This window comes from Struthio camelus, chromosome 11 (assembly GCF_040807025.1).
Source record: "Struthio camelus isolate bStrCam1 chromosome 11, bStrCam1.hap1, whole genome shotgun sequence".
NCBI lineage: Eukaryota > Metazoa > Chordata > Aves > Struthioniformes > Struthionidae > Struthio > Struthio camelus.
This window is the reverse complement of record NC_090952.1, coordinates 7,915,302-7,934,424: the sequence shown is the minus strand read 5'-3', so window position 1 is coordinate 7,934,424 and position 19,123 is coordinate 7,915,302. Positions and strand designations below refer to the sequence as shown.

Here is a 19,123-nt window from a genome sequence, read left to right as displayed (position 1 = left end):
AGGCAGGAGCAGCTTGCGCAGGGTAAAGCGCTTGAGCAGGAAGGACCGTTTCGGGTCCAGAGCCGTCACGAACCCGCTGCGCGCCTGAAACGCGGAGTCACTCCCGCACTTCCCCGTTGCACGTACTTCTGGGGGCTCGAGCTAACGTTTCGGGGATAAGCCGCATCACGTTATTTGCTTTAAGGCCCAGGGAAATCACACCGCACTTCTCCCCCCCCCCCCGAGGGCTCCCAAAACACCCTTACCCCAGCAGAGGGGCCGAAGACGGGACGGGAGCCCCCCCGAGGCGCCGGGTTTTCGGTTTCAGCCTTCACGACCGCACGCAGCGAGCTCAAGTCCCAGCCACATCGCGCTGCCGCACGCGCTGGACACTCCCGAGGACACGCGTATGCTTTTAGGGGCGATTTAATTTCGCAGGGAGCGGCTGTGAGCCGCCGCGATCCTCCTGCGCGGCCCCGCTCCCTCACGGCCCCCGGCCGACCCCGCCTCCGGCCTCGCCGCGGCCGCCCCTCCCCCGCGCCCAGCCCCGGCGACGCCTTCCCAACCGCCGCCACCGGGGGGGGGAGGGGGGGACCGGAGCTGGGCCCGCCCCACGGCCCCCGGCCCGGCCGCGCACCGGCTCCGGCTGCCCCGCGGCCCGGAGACGGCACTTACCGGAGCTGCCAACTGCCAACCGCCGCCGCCGCCGCCCGCGTCTGGCACTTTACCCCGCGCCGCCGCCCAGCAGGGCGGCCCCGCCCCCGCCCCGCCGGGCCCCGCCCCCGCTCGCGCCGCTGCGCGCTCGCCCGGCGGCAGCGGGGGTCACGTGGGAGCAGGCCGCCCGTCCCCGCCCGCTCGCTCACGTGGCGCGGCCGCGGCTGCGCGCGGCACGTGACCGCGGAGGCGCCGCGGCGGTCACGTGGCGCGCCGGGCCGGCCCCCCCCCCCCTCCCGCGCCCGTTTACGGTCCGTGTCTGGAGCCTCAGCTGGCCGCGGGCGGTCTGCTCTGCGGGGGACGCGGCTTTCCGCCCGTGCTGCCCCCGCTGCTCAACTGCGCCGTGGGAAGGTACGCAGCGCAGTTAAACGCAACCCCCAACGCAAAGCTCAGGTAATTGCAGCTAGCCTAGTTACTATGCTTCCGCTTCAGCGTGTTCACACGGCACCCAAAAAATACTTGCTGGGCAACAGGCGCGTTTTCACTGTAGCCCAAGGTAAAGCAGTAATTAGGAAGCAAATTGTTACTACCGTCTCTGAGGGGAAAGAGGACGACTGTTTTGTGTGTATCCGCTGTATCACAAAGCAGGATGTTTGTGCTTTTCTGGGATTCAGAGCGACTCAAAGCTCTAAGAAGTCTGCTTATACTGCCAATCTATTTCCTAATGAAGTTTACGTTAATATTTATTTAGAAAATGTATATTTCTCCAAAGAGCACTGCTGAGAAATAGACTGTGTCTCAGAAGCGTCTAGGACCCAATAACTAATGCAGATTTTAGTCTAGATCTGGGAGTGGAAATACACAGACCTCTTGGTAACTCTCAGAGGCTCAGAGAGAAATAGCTTATTTGTGGGACGATTTAAGAAGGAAAATATTTCTCAGTGCAAAAAACTGGTATCTCAATGCAAATCATAAGCTTTGTCACTTGAAACGCAGCAGCAGTAGCAGTCAGAGGTAGTTACAGTGATCTGAATTTTGCACTGAGGGTGCACCTGAAAGTCATTTACATACGCACATCGACCTAAATGGACACTTTGACAATTGCACAATATTTTGACTTGTACCTTACAGTTTGTCCATTATCCATTGGTGGCCTTAACAGGAACAACTGGGATTACATACAATACAGTGCAATTCATTTTGGGTTTTTCCACAACTTCTTATACTTCTGCAGAAAGCTCTGAACGCGAGCTCTAGAAGAGCCAGACAGGTTTCTAGGTATGTTTATTACATCAAGGAATGCCACGATACAAGTGGTAATCGGGAAACAAATGCCGCTACATTCGTAGCATGAGCGCTGTCTTCAGTGAAAGTTTACACCAGTTCATAGTATGTTGACTGTTACTCTTTCCATTCTTTTGGAGTGACTCTGCCAACAGGTGACAAGCCCCACTCAACTCCAGCTCGTGTTAACACCTGTGGAAGGATAATAATCAAGATTATTAACTTTGAAGGCCAAGAAAGCTTATGACAGAAAGCTTTCTTATTGCTTGCAGTTTAGATTTATTGCATCAGAACATGACATCTCATTCACCTTTCAACAAGGTAGAACAAACATTTATACTGAGCAATATTTAAATACTTTGGTTTTCTACTCCAGAATATCTAGCTTTCGAATAAAGCGTAAGAGATGCACAACAGCATCAATAAAATCGAGTTCTTAAATATCATCCATACGATATTTTCATCATCACCTATACCTTTTTCTGCTAAGACCCCTAACTATACAACTTAGCAAACGCGAGTAAATGAGGAAAAAATGAGCGCTTGCGTTTCTAATGTTTTAAGATAGACTGACTCTGAAAATTATGTAAGAGATCAAAAGATGAACAACTTTCGTCTCTATCACATCAGTATTCACTTCCTTAACAAAGATGCACCATTCTGATTGCATAAGTTGTAGCTGTAATCTTGCAGGCTATTAAGCTGCACAAAGGTTTGAAACAACAGACTGGTGGAAAAAAAAGGAAAACTCACATATCCCCAAACAGCAGTAAAAACTACGGCTCCACCGATGAGTATCATGTTGCCATATTTATCATGGAAGTTAGGTTCATATTTGTGATGAGCTTGTCTCACTGCAGTGCGCTGAATGCCACGAGCTTATTAAAACAGAAATTTAGAAATCAATTAAAAATGAACATTCAAGTCATTCAGAACCCTCCTCTCCCATCAACAGAGAGAGGAGCATCAGCATTAAGGACTTATCTTCCTTTTAAGGAGAGCTTAACCAAAAAAAAAAAATCTTTTGGATTTACGACTTTGGAATGATTCTGAAACGTACGATTATACAGAAAGCCTTTCAGTTTAAGTGTCAGCTTTTCCAATTGCTCTCTAGGAAAGTACTTCTGACATCTTAATTCCAGTAATCAAATCCTCTAAATTGCCTTTTTCATTAGTGTGTTTTCTTTGTTCCCTCAGCATAGAGGTTCAAGCACAGTTTTAAGCCTGACTATTTCCCCAAGAAAGTAATTTGCTTAGTACATAAAATTTATTAGCTCTTAAAAGTGTATACCGAAAATAAACATTTATTGGCATTTAATAAACCTTTCTTTTTATACCAAAAGGGATTTTCCAGGATGAAGCCCAGCATCAGATTTAGCAGTTGAAGATAGCTGATATTGGTAACACCTTTCTCATCTATTCAGGATTTTTTGAATGGAGGGGAGGGTGATGGAGAAGGAAGTGGAAATAACAGGGGCCTTTGCATGATGTAAGTAATGCACAACAAAATACAGGAGAACATCTTCAGACGACAGGATGTATGCAGGTAAACTATAAACGTCCATTTATTAAGGAGAAGATACAGACTGAAGAATCAAATCACCAGCTTCAAAACACAGAAATTGTTTACCAGTTGCTTGCAAAAATTTGATGAAACACTGATGTGTGCGCAAAGACGGACATTACCCTCAACACAATATAACCTTTTTTTACTTCATTTCAAAAGTTCGTATTTGCCCAAACATGACTAGAGAAGGCAATGATGAAAATACCCATAACGCTATTACATCCCTAGCGTGCTCTGTGTGGCCTCTGCTTCGCGTAGGTATAGGATTTCCATCAGGTGGAGTTCAGCAATAGGTGTGCCAACTATTACCAATTCTCTCGCCACAATACTAGGAACTCTGAGGAAACAGCGCTGCTAGGCCTGCTGAGCCACAAGCACGCATTTCATATCTTTTAGAAGAGAAAAGAAACCTGACCGTCTACTGAGAGAAACGCTGCTAAGCGCACTGGTATGAGGCACACGCACCTCGGGCTTAGCGCCTCGTAGGGGCTCAGGAATCGGGCAAGAAAGGCGTGCTCTGAGAGGATGGGGCCACACACTGAAGCGGTTGCTTTGCCCTTGGGGTTAAACACTGCGCCACTGACCACACTCGGCCCCCTCAGGCTGCAGGTGCGGATGCGCCCGTTGCTATTACCAAAGAGGAAAAGGTCCAAGGAAGGGAACCCAAGGTCAGGTCGAGTAAGGGCAGCCAGGAGGTAGAAGAGAAAGAAAAAAAAGCAGGAGAGGCAGGCCCAAGGGAGAGGTGTCCGCAGCCCCTCGGCTGCCCTCACGACCCCCCCCCCCGCCCCGGCGGCCAAGCGAGCCCGGGGACCGCTCAGGGGCGGCCCTGACAGGAAGGCAGGGAACAGCGGAGAGCCCCCCGGAGGAAGCTGCCTGCCCGGCACCACGAAGCACCCGCAGCACTCCCACACGCCAGAGAACCTCCCTGCTTACCAGTAAGGTTCAGGGCGGCCCTGGCCACAGGCAGCATCCTGACAAGCCGAGCGCGACGCTACCGCCGGCGCTGAGCTCGTACCCTTGGTGTGCAGTGAAAAACAAAATGGCCGCGCCGGAAGCCGCCCTGCGCCGCGCCGCGGAGCAGAGCCGAGCCCTCTGGGAAGTGTAGTTCGCTCCAGGGGCCCCGCAGTGACGGCCGACGAGTCGTTTCTCGCTATGATGCAGCGCGATTAGAGAAAGCGCCGTAGCTGGGAGACCCAGCCAGGCCTCTCTGCTTCCGTCCATAAGCTTAGAGGAGCCTCCTCGCCAAAGGCTAGGAGGCAGGGAGAAGAGAGCGGCGGCGGCGCCGATGACTAAAGGAATAAGTATCTCCCTGCGGCGCCGCTGTTCGCAGTGTCAGGATGGCCGAGTGGTCTAAGGCGCCAGACTCAAGGCGTAGCGCGCCTTCCCATGGCGGGTTGGGTGTTCTGGTCTCCGTATGGAGGCGTGGGTTCGAATCCCACTTCTGACACAACTTTTTTTTTCTCGCCCCCCCTCTCCCCCGCCTCTACTTTCTTCTGCTTCGCGGATTTTAATTAACGAGCCAAAGCCACAGATCTCACTGCAAACAGAAGCTGCAGGGAGCCTCGCTGCTCCAGAAGGAATTTCTATATCGTACGCGTCTTTACATAAGGATCTTCGTAAAAAAAGAATCACCTGTAAAAACATAACTTTTACGTAGAAATTAGAGATTGCGCTATCCATGGATACACTGATTATTTTCCAAGTGCAGGTGTGACTTCAACCATCCTTTTTATAACGCGATCCTAGCAGCACGTATGCGTGAATAACAGAAAGCAGGCACACGGCTCGGAAGAGCTTTCGCTCACGCGTGCCGCAGGCGCCCTCTCGCTTCGCCGCTGCGGTGTGCGGCGGGCTGCCCGAGGGAGACCTCGCCCCGCCCCGCCCCGCCCCGCTCCGCCGACGACCGCGGGCCGCACCGGGACGGGCGGGCGAGCCGCAGCAGCGCACCGCTCCGCGAGGCCTCCTGGGGGAGGGCAGCAGGGCTACGCTCCGCCCGCCTCCTTCCCCGACCAATCAAACGGCTCCAGCTTGCCTCCTTTCTATTGGCTAGTGAGAGCCCGAGGGAGGGAGGGATTAGCGAATAGGAAGCCGGCGGTAAGTCCGCGATCGGCTCCGCTGCCAATAGGAAGCAGCCGGCGGTGCTACTCGGCCAGTGGGTCAGCGCCTGCCGAGCCCTCCAGCCAATGGGCGCGAGGCAGCGGGGAGACGGGGGCAGCTATGGCGGCGCTGCCGGGGTTGCTGCTGCCGTTGCTGTTGCTACTGGCGGCGTCGGGGGGGCCGGGGGCCGCGGGGCAGAAGCGGAAGGAGGTGAGGAGCCGCCGCCCTGCCCTGCTCTGCCCTACGCTGCCCGGGATCCGCTCTGAGGCGAGGCCGGGGCCGGCTCTGGCCCTCCCCGCGGCGGGGGTGTCTGCCGCCCCCTCAGGCGGCGGGAGGCGGGCGGGGGCCAACGGCCGCGGCGGAGGGGAGAGCGCCCGCGGCCTGCGCTGGGGGAGTCGGGCCTTGGGGGCTCCGCACGGCGGCGTTTTTCCTGCTTGCTTGCTTGCTCTTCTTTTTTTAACGTATTGGCCTTTTCTAGGCTTTAAAAAGATCCCTTTGCTACACTTCTTCCGATGTAAATTAAAAATAAAAAGTTAATTACTTATTGCAAGCTCTTTCTCTGCTCCTAAAGAGCAGTGTTGGCAATGTTAGCAGTGAATACGATAAACACAACGTTCAATTTCTGTCACTTATGTAGTGCTTGTTGAATAAAGGTGTAGAACTGGTGCACCAACATCTATTTGCTTTATTTTAAAAGAAGGATTTAGGGATGAGCACTCTGGAGTTTTCAGAAATATTTACCTGATTAAGTTTTACATCAATCCTGAAGTTTAGATGCTGTACTTCTTACCATGGTGCTTCCAGCTGCTGTGTTAATTCTGCTGGCCACTGAGTTTTGAAATGCTTTGAAACAAAACATGATGCTTGGTACGAAATAAAAATTGTCGGGGGGTTAATTGGTTGGGGTAGTTCATACACCTGAAACAGGTCTCCCAATTAGCTGTAAGAGAAAGTGCTAATGAGGTGATAGTCTTCATCAGCAAATCTAATATTAAGTTCATAAGTGCTTGAGGTTAATATCACCAGCATGACTGTCAAGGGACTGTGAATGCCTTCAAGAATCTTATCGGAGTGTTACATCTTAATGTGCTGGTGAAATGCTGTGCAATACTTTGTCAAGTATAAAGACTTTCAAGATTGTGTTGTTATAGATTAAAAAAAGCATTCAACGCTTCTTTGCTTTTGCTTTCAGATGGTGTTATCAGAAAAAGTGAGCCAATTAATGGAGTGGGCTAGTAAAAGATCCGTTATCCGAATGAACGGAGACAAGTTTCGACGCCTTGTGAAGGCACCACCTAGAAATTACTCAGTGATCGTGATGTTCACTGCTCTTCAGCCTCACAGACAGTGTGTTGTCTGCAAGTATGGGCTTAATTCAGTTCTAAGTTAGAGCTTGAAAATCTTCATACACCTTGTAGGAAATTAAGTTTAGGAGGAGGATGAATTTTTTTTTTTTTTTTTTTTGCTCCAGGCATGTGGCAGGAAGATATTAAAGCACATCATAGTAGAATCTTCTTTGAAGTTAACTGTGTGGGAATAATGTATAATACGTATGTGGAAAAATAACGATTTGACGGCCCTCCTCAAATAATTGCTGTTACGCAGACAGAATATTCGTCGTAATAGGCCTCTGGAAAAGTATAGGATGAAAACTCAACTTTTCTGGCATGAGCTGCTAAGAAAGAAGAATATTTGCAGAATTACTGCTGGCCTTGCAGTGTAAAAGTTACTGTTAATCAATATGTTGATTGGCACTTACTTACTTACTGTGATGATATGCTAGACCCTTAAACACATGGCATTTATGTATTGATTCAGAGGAGGCAGGGGTCTGTAAAGATGAATTTTTTTTGTGCCTAGTTATGTGAAGCTAGTTGGTTTCCCGTTCTTTGGCACGGAGAAGAGAACACACCTATACTTGTTCTGGTGCTCCATAGACTAGCAAGTCATGAGCTGCCGTGTTTCACTTGAAGCTTCTCTAAGCATCCCCTGGAAATTACCATTGCTTGTGGTCGTGGTATCACCGTTTTTGAAATGTAAGGTCAAAGGCAAGTAGTGTTGTGTCCAACTGCTGAATGTGGTTGTTAGATGAATATCTAGCCTTGAACTTTTTAAAATCTGAACACTTGAAAATGAACATAGAGAGGTGAATGGGGTGGATGGTTACATTCTGTAACTTGTGTTTGGACAAATGCGGCATAGCGTCTCATTTTTGTGTTTTTACAGGCAAGCTGATGAGGAATACCAGATTCTGGCAAACTCCTGGCGATACTCCAGTGCATTTACCAATAAGATTTTTTTTGCTATGGTAGATTTTGATGAAGGCTCAGATGTGTTTCAAATGGTAAAACCTTTCTCTTCTCTTGAGACGTTATTCTTAACTCGGATTTTGGAGAATGAGGACAAGAGGATAGAGATATATATGAGATGTAGTGTTACAGTGATTAAAGAAATAATTGAAAAGTTAAAAGCTGCCACACTAATTCGGAAGAGATGAGGAGAGTAGAAGACGGTAGCGTTTTGGCAGTAATATTAATAGCACGGACAAATCTGGAATAGGCACAAGGAGTGAACTGGGTTATCTGATTGTTTCTGCTGAGTCTCCCTCTTTAATAGCATACAGTGTAAATTTTAATGGAATTGTCCTTTAACATAGAAAGAGACAAAATAGAAAACAGTGATGTCCTGAGGAACAGCTATTAAAGTCTTAGATAACAAGAGAATGGTAGAACTTTCAGTGTCAGTTAACCTGCTGATTTTTGAAGTACCTGGTCATTTTGCTCTTCTACCAACATTATGTAACTAGTTTTTTTTTTTTTTTTAGTTTACGAGAATGTTGCATGTACGTTTGCTATTCCAGATCAAATTAATAGTCGATCGTAGTTTTACAAATTTACAAAGAGGTATTCATCTCAATGTTTAAAAGCTACATAATTTGAGCGATGATGTTTTAATGAACAGAAACGTTTGGACTAGAGAAGTGGAAATGGTTGTCTTCGTTTTTGTTAAATTTTCCCATCGTGTATTATATCAAAAATTCATTCATTAAGCTACAGACTTCTTATATTACCGTGCATATTCTTACTACTGTTTGGCAGATTTCTCTCTGGGTAATGGTATCTGTAGAAGGGACAGATTACAAAAACCTGAAATGCTGTGAGGAAGAATGGTCTTCATTAGGAAAAGATAGAACTTTATTTTCTAAAATATTTTCTGCTTACTTATGTATTATAAATCTATTAACTGGACTGAATCTTTTGGATCACCTGTTAGCTATAGACCTGAATACTAATGAAGGCTTGTCAATCACATTAATAAGCCCTCTTGGATGTGAACAAGTTTACTGAGAAATAAACTTTTTTTTATTAAAGGAAAACTTTTTTTTCCCCTTTAAGAAATAGGGATGAAAATGTTTCTGAATACTAAAAAGAGAAAACAGCATGGCACGTACAAGGGAAATATGCAGAACTTCTCATACGTGTTGATTTTTAGCCTTAGAACAGGCAAGAATTTAGGCTGTTTTGTAAGATATAGAAGTTCAAGTTGCTGTGCTGTCTTCCCTCCCCCCCCCCCGCCCCCAATTATCCATTTAATGAATAGCTTCTGTGATTGGTTTGATGTCTACTGTGTTGCAAAATGCAAATGAAATGTCTACAGAAATGAAAGCATATGTTAAGAAACTTCTCTGATTTTTTTTTTTAATTTTACTTTTTTTAAATACAGCTAAACATGAATTCTGCCCCAACCTTCATTAACTTTCCTGCTAAAGGGAAGCCTAAAAGAGGTGACACATATGAACTTCAGGTGCGAGGTTTTGCAGCTGAGCAGCTTGCTCGTTGGGTGGCTGATAGAACTGATGTCAATGTAAGTATGGATAATTTCCCCCTCCTGAGCGCTTCCTTATTATATAATTTTAGTTATGAAATACCTGTCAGTTGTATTTTATGGATAACAGTGTACTCTCAGCTACTCTAAATAGTTCTAGTCTACAAAATCTAGATTGGGTCCACAAGATTTTTTTAAAATCACTACATCTTTGGAGACTCTTAGATTCTTGCATTCTGTGTCATATTTTGTGTTCTTCCCTTTCTGATAAGGTGATAAGACTCATTTCCTTCCTTCTCCCTTTCCTGTTGCTTTGGAAGAAAAGCAGTCTTTGAATTATTTAGCAGAGTAAAAGTGTGTAAAAGACTTGCCTGACTTTCCCTACAGTAAAGGGAGAAGAAGCATTGCTAACTTCACTAGAGTCGGATTTATTATGTATAGCTTTTTTTTCCACTCTAGTATGTTGTGTGTTTGTTAGGAGGAGGAAGACTATAACGTATGTTCCTGTTTAGGGGAATAATTTAAATTTCCTTTGTGCATAGATTCGTGTGATAAGGCCGCCAAATTATGCTGGACCATTGATGTTAGGACTGCTGCTGGCTGTCATTGGAGGCCTTGTGTATTTGCGTGGAAGCAATCTGGATTTTCTGTATAACAAAACTGGCTGGGCATTTGCTGCTTTGGTGAGTAATTGTAACTCTTGTCTGCCTGTTGTCATGAGGTTTGAAACAATTCAAATGTCAAAAAGCCTTTGTTTAAAGAAGATCAAATTGGGTAGAGGAAAGTGGGATGCATTTACCTTTTCTTCTTGCTAGTCTGATAACACTATTTGGTCTTTTTTTTTCTTTAGTTAATGCTGGATTAGATGCTTTTGTGCTAATAAGAGATAGGGCAGTGCAAAGCCTGAGGTTGTATTCCAAGCTGATACTTTTTAGTATGAAATGAAAAGAAATTGGGTGAAACAAGACAATCCTCATTGATTAGTGTTCTTTCCTTTTTAGTGTTTTGTATTAGCAATGACATCAGGCCAGATGTGGAACCACATTAGAGGGCCACCATATGCTCATAAGAATCCCCATACAGGACAAGTGGTAAGCCAATTTTTTTGTTTGTGTAGTTATTGTGTAGAAATACAATAGAAACACAGAAGAGGCCAACATTAAAAGAGGAAAGTCAGAGCGCAAATTCTATTCTTGACTTCTTAGTAAGTCAGTGAGGCTAATCTGTCTTGTAGTCGGCAAGGCAAACTAGAGCTGTTGATTGGTTCGGAGAGGATCTGTCTTCTCTTAGAATATATGCCTGCGAAAGAAGGGTTTTATAGGTAAGCTATGGGAACAGGAAGAATGTTAGCGCTCCAGTCAGGATTTAGATAATGCTCCAAATAGCTTTATCCTTTCCTTGGCTCAAGTAGAAGAAGAAATTCTGTTTTGGAGGAAGGTCAGCATTTTGTGATCGTGTAGTAGTAGAATAAGAGTTGGCAAACAAAGCGTTGTGTTCTGTAATGGCTATGTAATGATTTCAACCCTGTCACCTAGAATTGCATCTTAATAGGAAGGTCATTGCTCCAGTCTTTTCTTGTTCAGTGATCAGTATTAATTCTGTAGGAATGGTGGTGTTAGTTGTGTGATGCTCTAAGGGTAAGAGGTGTGAGAGAAATATTTGAAGAGTTCTAAGGTCAACATTGCTTCTTAGGTTTTTTGTTTCTTTTTTTTTTTCATAGGTGTATTGCTTTATAGGTGTATTATTATTTTAAAAGCTTTTTAAGAGAGAATAAGAAATGCAATTCTCAATCAGACTAGAAATGTTAAGATTAATTTAGTAGGTAATAACATGCTCAGTTTTGTGTTAGAAACTGCTCAAAGTGCTCCCCAGGCAAAAAAGTGATAGGCAGTAGTCATCTGGATGGTACTGTGTTGGAAACAGGGCATACTGGTTCTAGAGCGTTGCCTTGGAAGTTTTTATTTTTATTGCTTTAATACAAAAAGTTCAAGGTGTGTCTTGTTGTAGAAACTTCAAATTTTCAGCATAGAAAGCTAAGCAGATACCAAAATAATGCCCTAGGGCACAAGGGACAGCATACTGAGTTACCAAAGCTATTTGCTAACAAGAGATCTGAGGCAGGGAGTTCCTTCCTTGCTTTAGAACCTAAGGTAAGCATATCTTTCATCCTTCTTATTGTTTTGTGTCTCCCCCTTAATGCAAGTAAAACATGTGATATGCTTGGGAAGAAGAAGAGGAGAATGCTTTTTCCTTAGCTATTGAGGGTAGATTATTTTAAATGACTTAATCTGTTCCATCTCTGGCCTTCCTATGCATCTTTTAGCGATTCCCATTTGTTTTCATGTTTTCATATTGATGCTTACTTGTCTATGACTTTGCTTTACCCTTTCACGTACATAGGTTGTATCTCTAGCTATGAGGAGACTTGAGAGATCTAAATTGCCAAAAGCAAAATACAGGTGCTTATGCTGGGTCTTTATATGTAAACAGTCTTATTGCTAAGCCTGGCAGTTTCATACAAACCCTTCTCTTAGCTCTTCTACCTAATAACTCCCACATAAACCTGTTTTGAGGTTCTTGTCATAAGTTATGGATGCCTAGTGACCTTAAACTTGTGACATCTCTTTCTTGGGAAAGATTAGCTTTAGTAAGGCGTGATATATGCTGCTATACGTAATATACTATATACATAATAGAGCATGAGAATCACTGTAGGAGTAGGCTGTACTGGGGATATTGCATCTCTCGAGATACTTGCGCATACTGGCTCTTCTCATGTATTTTACTCGGAAAGGGATGAATCTGGTAATGTCCTTTCATGTCCAGTTAGGTGGGTTCAGGCCCTCTGATCTTTTTTCATTAAAAAGCTGATCTGTTCATCAAACATGCTTTTCTATGTAAATATAACATCGCAGGACATAGAACTTCCCATGAGGGATTCAACAACAGTAGGCTTGACCTTGGAGTTCAGACTTTGTCACCCCACTTGGGGGTGGGGTGGGGGGGGAGGTTAACAAATAAAAATTTACTAACCCTCTGAGTCAACTTGTAGAATGGAAGTTCTTATTCAAAACGTTTTCTCAGAAACGTTTCCTTTTGTTTTGCAATATTTCTTCTGTTTACGTCGTTTATAAGCCTTTTTTGATCTTAATATGGAGACTAAAGAGTAAAGTTGCAACTGTTAGTGATGACTTTCCTTTTCCTGGTATGCCATGGGAAAACTTGCAGTGCTGGTGAGTAGGGTCTGCGTGCAGCTTGAAGAGAATGCCCCTCAGCACAAGTGCAATGTAGGCAGCGTAAGGATCTAGGTCTAACCTGAATACCAGACTTGGATAACAGTGGGTGTGGGAGGACATGGCTGTGGTATTTTGCACTGCAAAACAGGGAGTCTGGGTCATGAAGGTCATAGCTGTACTTGCATTATTATAATCTGAACACTGTTTTGGGCTGATTGCACTTGATACTAGAGGGGAGAGATTTGACAGTGCCCCCCTCTCCCCTCCCCCCAAAAAATCAGTAGTCAGCAATTGAAAATTTTCACGCGCTTTCTGGGCTACTACTTCTGTATCTCCTGAAAGAGACGGTGCAAAAACAGTTCCAAGCTTTATAGCTGTTGTTAATTATTCTGACATTGACTCCAGTCTGTCTTATAGTTAATTACTTTTTGTCTCTTACAGAACTATATCCATGGAAGCAGCCAAGCCCAGTTTGTGGCAGAAACGCACATTGTTCTTCTGTTTAGTATCCTTCTTAGAGAGATGTGTGTGGTTGGTGATGGTTTTTTCGCTAACTTATGCTAGTGTCTTTTCTTTGAGAGTACTTTGTCAAGTCTCGTATCTGTCATCTAACACTGATGCAGAACCTTGTAGAGTTTTCCTATGTTGACAGCTATGTTTTTCTTATGCCAAAGATCTTTACGTTGAGTAGAAAATCGTTTACTGATCTTTCTTGCCGCTTTCTTCCTTGCTCTATTACTGAACTGAATACAGTGTTAAAGGTGTGGATGCTTGTGGAACCACAAGATTTATTAAAATAGCTCCTGTTCTTCTGCGTGTCTCATCTTTTTTGATCTCTCCTACTTAATCATTCTTGCTTTGGTGTTGAATTCTTTTCTTTATTACTGATCTTTCTTCTTTTATTTTTTTGCTCATCTTCTTTACTTTTAGTCTTAGCTCTCATTGATAATGATTCAGGATTTTTCCATGCCAGTATTATTCCATCAAGAAGAGCGAACAGAAACTTGCATGTTGAGAGCTTTTGCCTTTTCCATTTATTTAAAAATGTTTCTTTTGAGTGATAGGAATACTCTGAAATTCAATACTTTCTTCCTCAGCTCACGCATGTCTTTGATCAATCATCTGTAACTGTAGTTACAGTCTCTGACCCAAACTTTTCTTCCTTGTCTTGTTGTCTTGTCACCTATAACAGCCTATGCATTGTTTTATCTTCATTCATGAGTTCTTCTTGTTTCTTTTTTTTTTTTTCCAAATGTTATCTTTCTTGCAGCTTTACAATCCCAAATTGTCAATGTTTTCATAGTACACCAGTGCACAGAATAGCAAACTTGCTTTTGGGCACATCAATTAGTTTCTCACTTACCTGTATAGCTTCAGTATTTAATTCAGAGTACCTGTCCCCTTCTGTACTGCTTGACCATGTTTTATAAGTCTTTTCTGTTGCAAGAACAGTAAGGTTCTTTAACCCAATGACTATGACTACTTTCTCCCTTTTCTCTTCTTACTTTTTAATCTTTTCAATATCTTAATTTCACAAGCAGTGTATTGTGGTTTTTTTTCCTTATCAAATAATGTAAAGTAAGCAATTGATGTCTAAAAATTGTGATGCTGAAAGAGCTCTGTGGTCTTGCTGTGTATTTACTATAAAAATGTTGATGTGGTGTTGGTGGGTTTTTTTTTTTTTCTTTAAACTGAGAAACTTGGTTTGGAGGAGGACGTCTGATTTTCCTTTCTCTAGGTATTGCTGTACTTCTCATGCATCTAATCAGGTGCGACCTAACAGCTTTGCTTATTTGTGCTAATGTTATCTTATTGCTGCCTCTAAAATATTGTACTATACATGCCATCGTGGACCAAATTTACCAATTGCTGTAGAACTTAAAAGTTGGCAAGATTCCTTTAGGTTGAAGTCTGTTTTATCCTGTGGTTCCCTTATGCCGAAGGTGGACTGCATTTGAAATTGAAAAGCCTCTTATTGTTCCCATAGCAGTCTGTGATAAATACTCCTCCTTTCATGAGCAGGACTGGGGCTGAAACATCTATGCTGAAATGCACTTAAACCTTAGAGTTCTGCGTTTTGTTTCAGTCGTTCCACAATTTTGCTTTAAGATTCGCTCTTGACAAATGTCAGGCCTTTTGAGTTGTCTGTGCTACCTTAATTTTAGCAGCTTTAATTTTTAAATTGAAAAATTAATACTTAAATGTTGCTACTTGAAAGATACCCTGTTATGTTAAATACTGTTTAAATATTTTATTAATTTTTTCAGCTTATTAAAATGCACCCATGTTAAATACCTCTTGAGATTTTTCCAGTAGTGTGTAGAACATGATTAGAAGCAGACCTACCTCTCTATAGGAAAGAGTGCTATTTCATTTCAAGCTGAGATAGTAAATACAAATTTTTAAATTTGTGTTAAGAGACTCCCATATCTTCCAATTTATATTTTAAGGTAAATCATACAATTGAGTGCCTTTATGTTGCTTTTTTCCATAGTTGCTCGTTTGGCTGGGAAGTCATTACTTTGTTTTCAGTGAGTTTTAATGCCCCAGGTGTCAGGTTAGAGCTGAATTTATGAAATTAAGAATGAGTGTATTGTATTTTTGTTGATTTAGCCTTAAACAGCGCTCATAGATGGTGGTGTTACTTTAGGAATGGTACTCCTCCATGAAGCAGCTACTTCTGACATGGATGTGGGAAAAAGAAAAAGTAAGTACTTCTGTCTTACTAAGGGGAGGCATTCAGTAAAGATTTCTGATACAGACAGCAATAAAAATAAATTGTTTCTAGCAAACAACGGCATTTGGAGTTCCCATGGACTCTTGCCTTTCAGCCATGCAGTTGGTGAAATAGGCATGGATTACAGAGTAGAAGAAGTTAGTATTTCACAATTTGATCTTCTTTGAAGGGGAGGGAAAATAAAAAACAGACTCAAAGCTTAATGTTCTGACAACTGAAGAATAAGACTAGACTGTTCCACATGGCCTTGTTTAATAACCAGGTGACCTGAGGAGGATAGAGATAAGGCATCTTAAGACTCTTACTTTAGTAAACAAAGTAAACCATAACAAATGATCACAAAACAAAATCCTCTGGAAAGCACCAGGCACTAACTTACGAAGGATTTCATTATTTTAGCTGTCCAAGAAGAAAGAGGTAAGTTTTCCTTTTCTGATGTTGTTCTCATGTTATAGCTGTTTTTATAGCTGTGTTTCAGTCCTACATGTCTTAGGCGATACTTCTGTTTTGGAGTACATGAATCTTTGTCATTTTCCTTCCCCAGTGCTATTCATGAAGAGTTTCAACATAAAAGTGTGTGCAGGACCTATACCAGTCTTGTATAAAATGCCGAAGAACTTCTTTGTACATGTGCCGATTCCTCTCTACTGTTCTGATTGCTGTTGTGAACCAGTAGTTTATTGGTTCCTGCTCAGATTTCCTTAAAACAGTTGGACCTGCGGTGGGAACAAAGTGAAACAGACTTCTGCTTTACTCTGGGAGAGCACGCGTGTGTGCTTGCTGGTTTCTTTTCCTTACGTGGTTTATTGTGTACTTTGCACCTTTAAGCAGATGTGAATCCTCTGGTCTTTCAACTACACTTGGAGTTGCTTTTGGCAAAGTGCAAGATCAACTCAAAGACCTTCTGAGTGGAAGGGAGATGCACAGCTGCTTTGCAGCCTTTTGTTAGTAAGGGAGGAAAGACTTCAACCAATGCTATAAAATGGACTTACAGTGGGAATTTGAAAGAGAATTGATAGTAATCTAGTTCTCAGTGACAGTAGTAAAGCTCTTACCTGACCAAATCTGTAAATATTGCAGAATGCTTTTGAAAATCCCACTTACAGTGGTATTTTCAGAGAGGACTTTCATTTTACCATAATCCTATTCTGTATCTCTTGCAGTCATGTGTATTGCTGGTATTGGCTTGGTGGTGTTGTTCTTCAGTTGGTTACTCTCCGTCTTCAGATCTAAATACCATGGCTACCCATACAGGTTTGGGTTGTTTTTTTTTTTTTTCCTCTGCTCTTCCAGTCATTGTTTTGCTATACATTGCAGTACAGCTATATCGCCATTGACTTTTTTGGAGGAACTGGGAAAAATGCAAATACGGAGTTAAAGACTGAAAGTAGTAATAGAAGGTTTTAAATATTGACTGCCTGCTTATGAATGGATTTGTTTTTGCCAACTGGTGTTTTCTTGTCTGGTAATGTTAATGTAAATTGGAATGGAGAATTAGGCCAAGAGCTTATTTTCTAAAATCCAGTTTGGTGGGAAACGCTTCTTTTAAACACTTGTTACTCAGTGATCAGTAATATTGGCTGATACGATGACCAAAAATACCGGTATTCTGAGGGCAACACCGTTTTTTTCCATCTGGCCAAAGCAAAGATTGTGGTATTCCTTTTCATGCAATTACATATTACAAAATATTTTCATTCCCACATTGATACCTCAGCCAACATATGTTGAAAAATAAGTGCCTGTCTTCTGTTTTTTTCCTCCCTACTTATGCATGTTGATTATTAATCCTTATTTATGCAAATGTCTGATTCTCTGGACACATGTGAAAGCTAAGTGGAATGTTGCCCACCTTTTAATTTTTCTAAGATTAATAAGTGTTCTTTTGTTCCTGCAGCTTCCTAATGAGTTAAAGGCTTCCAGAATCTAACGGCAGAAGGATGGCGACTCTGAAATTGAGCCTAACGGAATGGAAGAGCTAAATGTGTATGGTTCATGCTACCTCTCTTTACATTGAATGAGATAGTTAAACACTGAACCAAAGACAATGTGTAGTGCCTTAAGTATAGCAAGCAATTTGCTGTGAAGGACACAGAGTATTAAGATGCAATCTCTTTTCATAAACTTTACATCTTCTTAAACAACTTTACTTTAAATCTAGTGAAATTCAAAGCTTACTGTTTAGAACTACTTTGTTTCCTTAGACTAACTATAAAATCTTTTAAATTCAATTGGATAATCTGTGTTCCATATGTTTCTTTTTCCCTCAAATATTTGTCACTTTGTTTCTTATTCATGCATAGCTGGTGACAGTTGCTTCTGTGGATCATGCTCTCTTACGGTTGAGGAAACCTCATCTTGTATCTGGAAACCTCTTCCTTCAGTCTGTACAGTGACCCTTGTAGCATACTCCACGTTGCAGTGGGAAATGGGCACATCCTAGAGCTGTATCTTAATATGAGAAGGGTACTTAATTGCTGTATGATGCAAGAGGTCCCCTCACAGAGGAAGAAAGTTTTTAACAGGTAGAAATGACTTTTAAAATAACTGAATTCAGGATTTTTTGTTAAGTGACCTACTAATGAGTTTTCTACTTGATATTCAAGGTTTAAAAAAAAAAAACAAAACAGCCAGATATACTTCTCCTTGCCCTTTCTCCAGCCTCCTCCCCCCGAGTAAATAACCAATAACTCCTATCCTCAGTTCAGTTGAAATCCCTATTTGTTACAGAGCATCTTGTTCAATCATTCACTGAACTTTCTTTGATTGCCAAATGCTGAGACTACCATGCAAGTTGTAAACATTGGCTCAAAGTCAAAAAATATTCTTAGCCTGTTCAACATTCTCCTCCCAAAAATCGGAAAACCAAAGCTACAGAGGTAACTCTCTGTAGCATGAGTGGCAGGGTGTTAACTGGCTTTTAAGTGATCGCTCAGTGACCTGACAAACCAGCAGGTATCAGATTTTTTAGTCTCCATTGAAGTTCTCACTAAGTTTTCTGTAAATTTCTCTAAGCTTTTTTCTCTTTTTTTTCCAGCTTCCTCCTTGGGGAGGAGAAGGGGGTGGTGGGCAGAGAGACATCTAATCTCAGGATATATGTTATTACCCCATGAAAGATTTATTGGCCTTAAAATTGAGTAGATGCTCTCCTTGTTCTCTCACAAAGATATTATGCCTTAAGGATTCTTGAGAAGACCTTGTGCCTCAGTCCAAACTTGTGTAGTTTGGCGCCTATACTAGAGGAAACTTCAACAGCCTGATTCAGTAATAGTCCCTTCCTCAGGCTGTGGTAGCCTTGGAGGTTACTAGTCAGAGGCAAATGTGATGAGACTCTTGGCTCCTGCTTCTTTCTCTCCCTTGTCTCAAGGGGTTAAAGAATTTGGACACTTTGAAGCTCAAAGGACTGTATTATTCAAAGTACAATGTTATTCTTATGCAAGTTTGCTAAATTAACATACGTTTCAAGTGCCTTAACTCCACTAATTTAGTTGTTTGATGTTTCAATGTGTTGAGATGCATTTTTATGCCATACAGAATGACGGGCCTTAGTGGAATGGATAAATTGTGTGCTTGACTGGATTTTTGGACAACGTTCAATAAAATTTTTTAGTCTGTTCCATGTTGCTGTGTCTTTAAACTTTATGCTGGAAATCTCTGTTAAAGGCAGAAGAATCTATTTTCTTCCACTGTTGCTCCAACATGTTAATACAAATAGTAAGTAACCTGGATATGACTGAATGAACA

The 19,123-nt window shown here is 42.6% G+C and overlaps 3 protein-coding genes and 1 non-coding gene across 7 annotated transcripts in view; 2 read left to right on the top strand and 2 right to left on the bottom strand.

Moving 5' to 3' along the window:
* Positions 1-796, bottom strand: part of ATP7A (ATPase copper transporting alpha) — a 30,458-nt gene extending 29,662 nt beyond the window's left edge. The window contains exon 1 of one of the 4 annotated variants that reach the window (XM_068956734.1): positions 655-796. The gene's annotated coding sequence lies outside the window, so the exon portion shown is untranslated. Of the gene's footprint in view, positions 1-245; positions 485-654 lie in introns of those variants that run through there. The other 3 variants (XM_068956736.1, XM_068956735.1, XM_068956737.1) reach the window with 3 other exon arrangements.
* A 1,104-nt stretch (positions 797-1,900) lies between these two features.
* Positions 1,901-4,569, bottom strand: COX7B (cytochrome c oxidase subunit 7B). The gene is made up of 3 exons (XM_068957169.1): positions 4,418-4,569; positions 2,671-2,795; positions 1,901-2,109 (listed from the first exon to the last, which is right to left on the bottom strand). Exons 1-3 carry the CDS (start codon positions 4,452-4,454, stop codon positions 2,035-2,037), a joined length of 237 nt encoding a protein of 78 aa, XP_068813270.1. The 5' UTR covers positions 4,455-4,569; the 3' UTR covers positions 1,901-2,034.
* A 246-nt stretch (positions 4,570-4,815) lies between these two features.
* On the top strand, positions 4,816-4,931 carry TRNAL-CAA (transfer RNA leucine (anticodon CAA)). The gene is made up of 2 exons: positions 4,816-4,853; positions 4,886-4,931. It is a non-coding gene; the product is annotated as a tRNA-Leu (tRNA).
* A 670-nt stretch (positions 4,932-5,601) lies between these two features.
* Positions 5,602-18,998, top strand: MAGT1 (magnesium transporter 1). The gene is made up of 10 exons (XM_068957168.1): positions 5,602-5,791; positions 6,774-6,943; positions 7,808-7,925; positions 9,305-9,445; positions 9,949-10,089; positions 10,408-10,497; positions 13,084-13,147; positions 15,275-15,349; positions 16,543-16,633; positions 17,277-18,998. The coding sequence occupies exons 1-10, from the start codon at positions 5,702-5,704 to the stop codon at positions 17,290-17,292; spliced, it is 996 nt and encodes a 331-aa protein (XP_068813269.1). The 5' UTR covers positions 5,602-5,701; the 3' UTR covers positions 17,293-18,998.
* Positions 18,999-19,123: the final 125 nt, after the last annotated feature.

Bases quoted from the DNA above. Each gene is read 5' to 3' on its own strand.
- COX7B (XM_068957169.1), bottom strand. From the start codon at position 4,454: ATGCTGCCTGTGGCCAGGGCCGCCCTGAACCTTACTG. The intron at 2,796-4,417 runs GTAAGCAGGGAG...TGTTTTAATAAG, and splicing joins GGCCGCCCTGAACCTTACTG to CTCGTGGCATTCAGCGCACT. The intron at 2,110-2,670 runs GTGAGTTTTCCT...ATCCTTCCACAG, and splicing joins TTACTGCTGTTTGGGGATAT to GTGTTAACACGAGCTGGAGT.
- MAGT1 (XM_068957168.1), top strand. From the start codon at position 5,702: ATGGCGGCGCTGCCGGGGTTGCTGCTGCCGTTGCTGTTGCTACTGGCG. The intron at 9,446-9,948 runs GTAAGTATGGAT...CTTTGTGCATAG, and splicing joins CTGATAGAACTGATGTCAAT to ATTCGTGTGATAAGGCCGCC. The intron at 10,498-13,083 runs GTAAGCCAATTT...TGTCTCTTACAG, and splicing joins ATCCCCATACAGGACAAGTG to AACTATATCCATGGAAGCAG.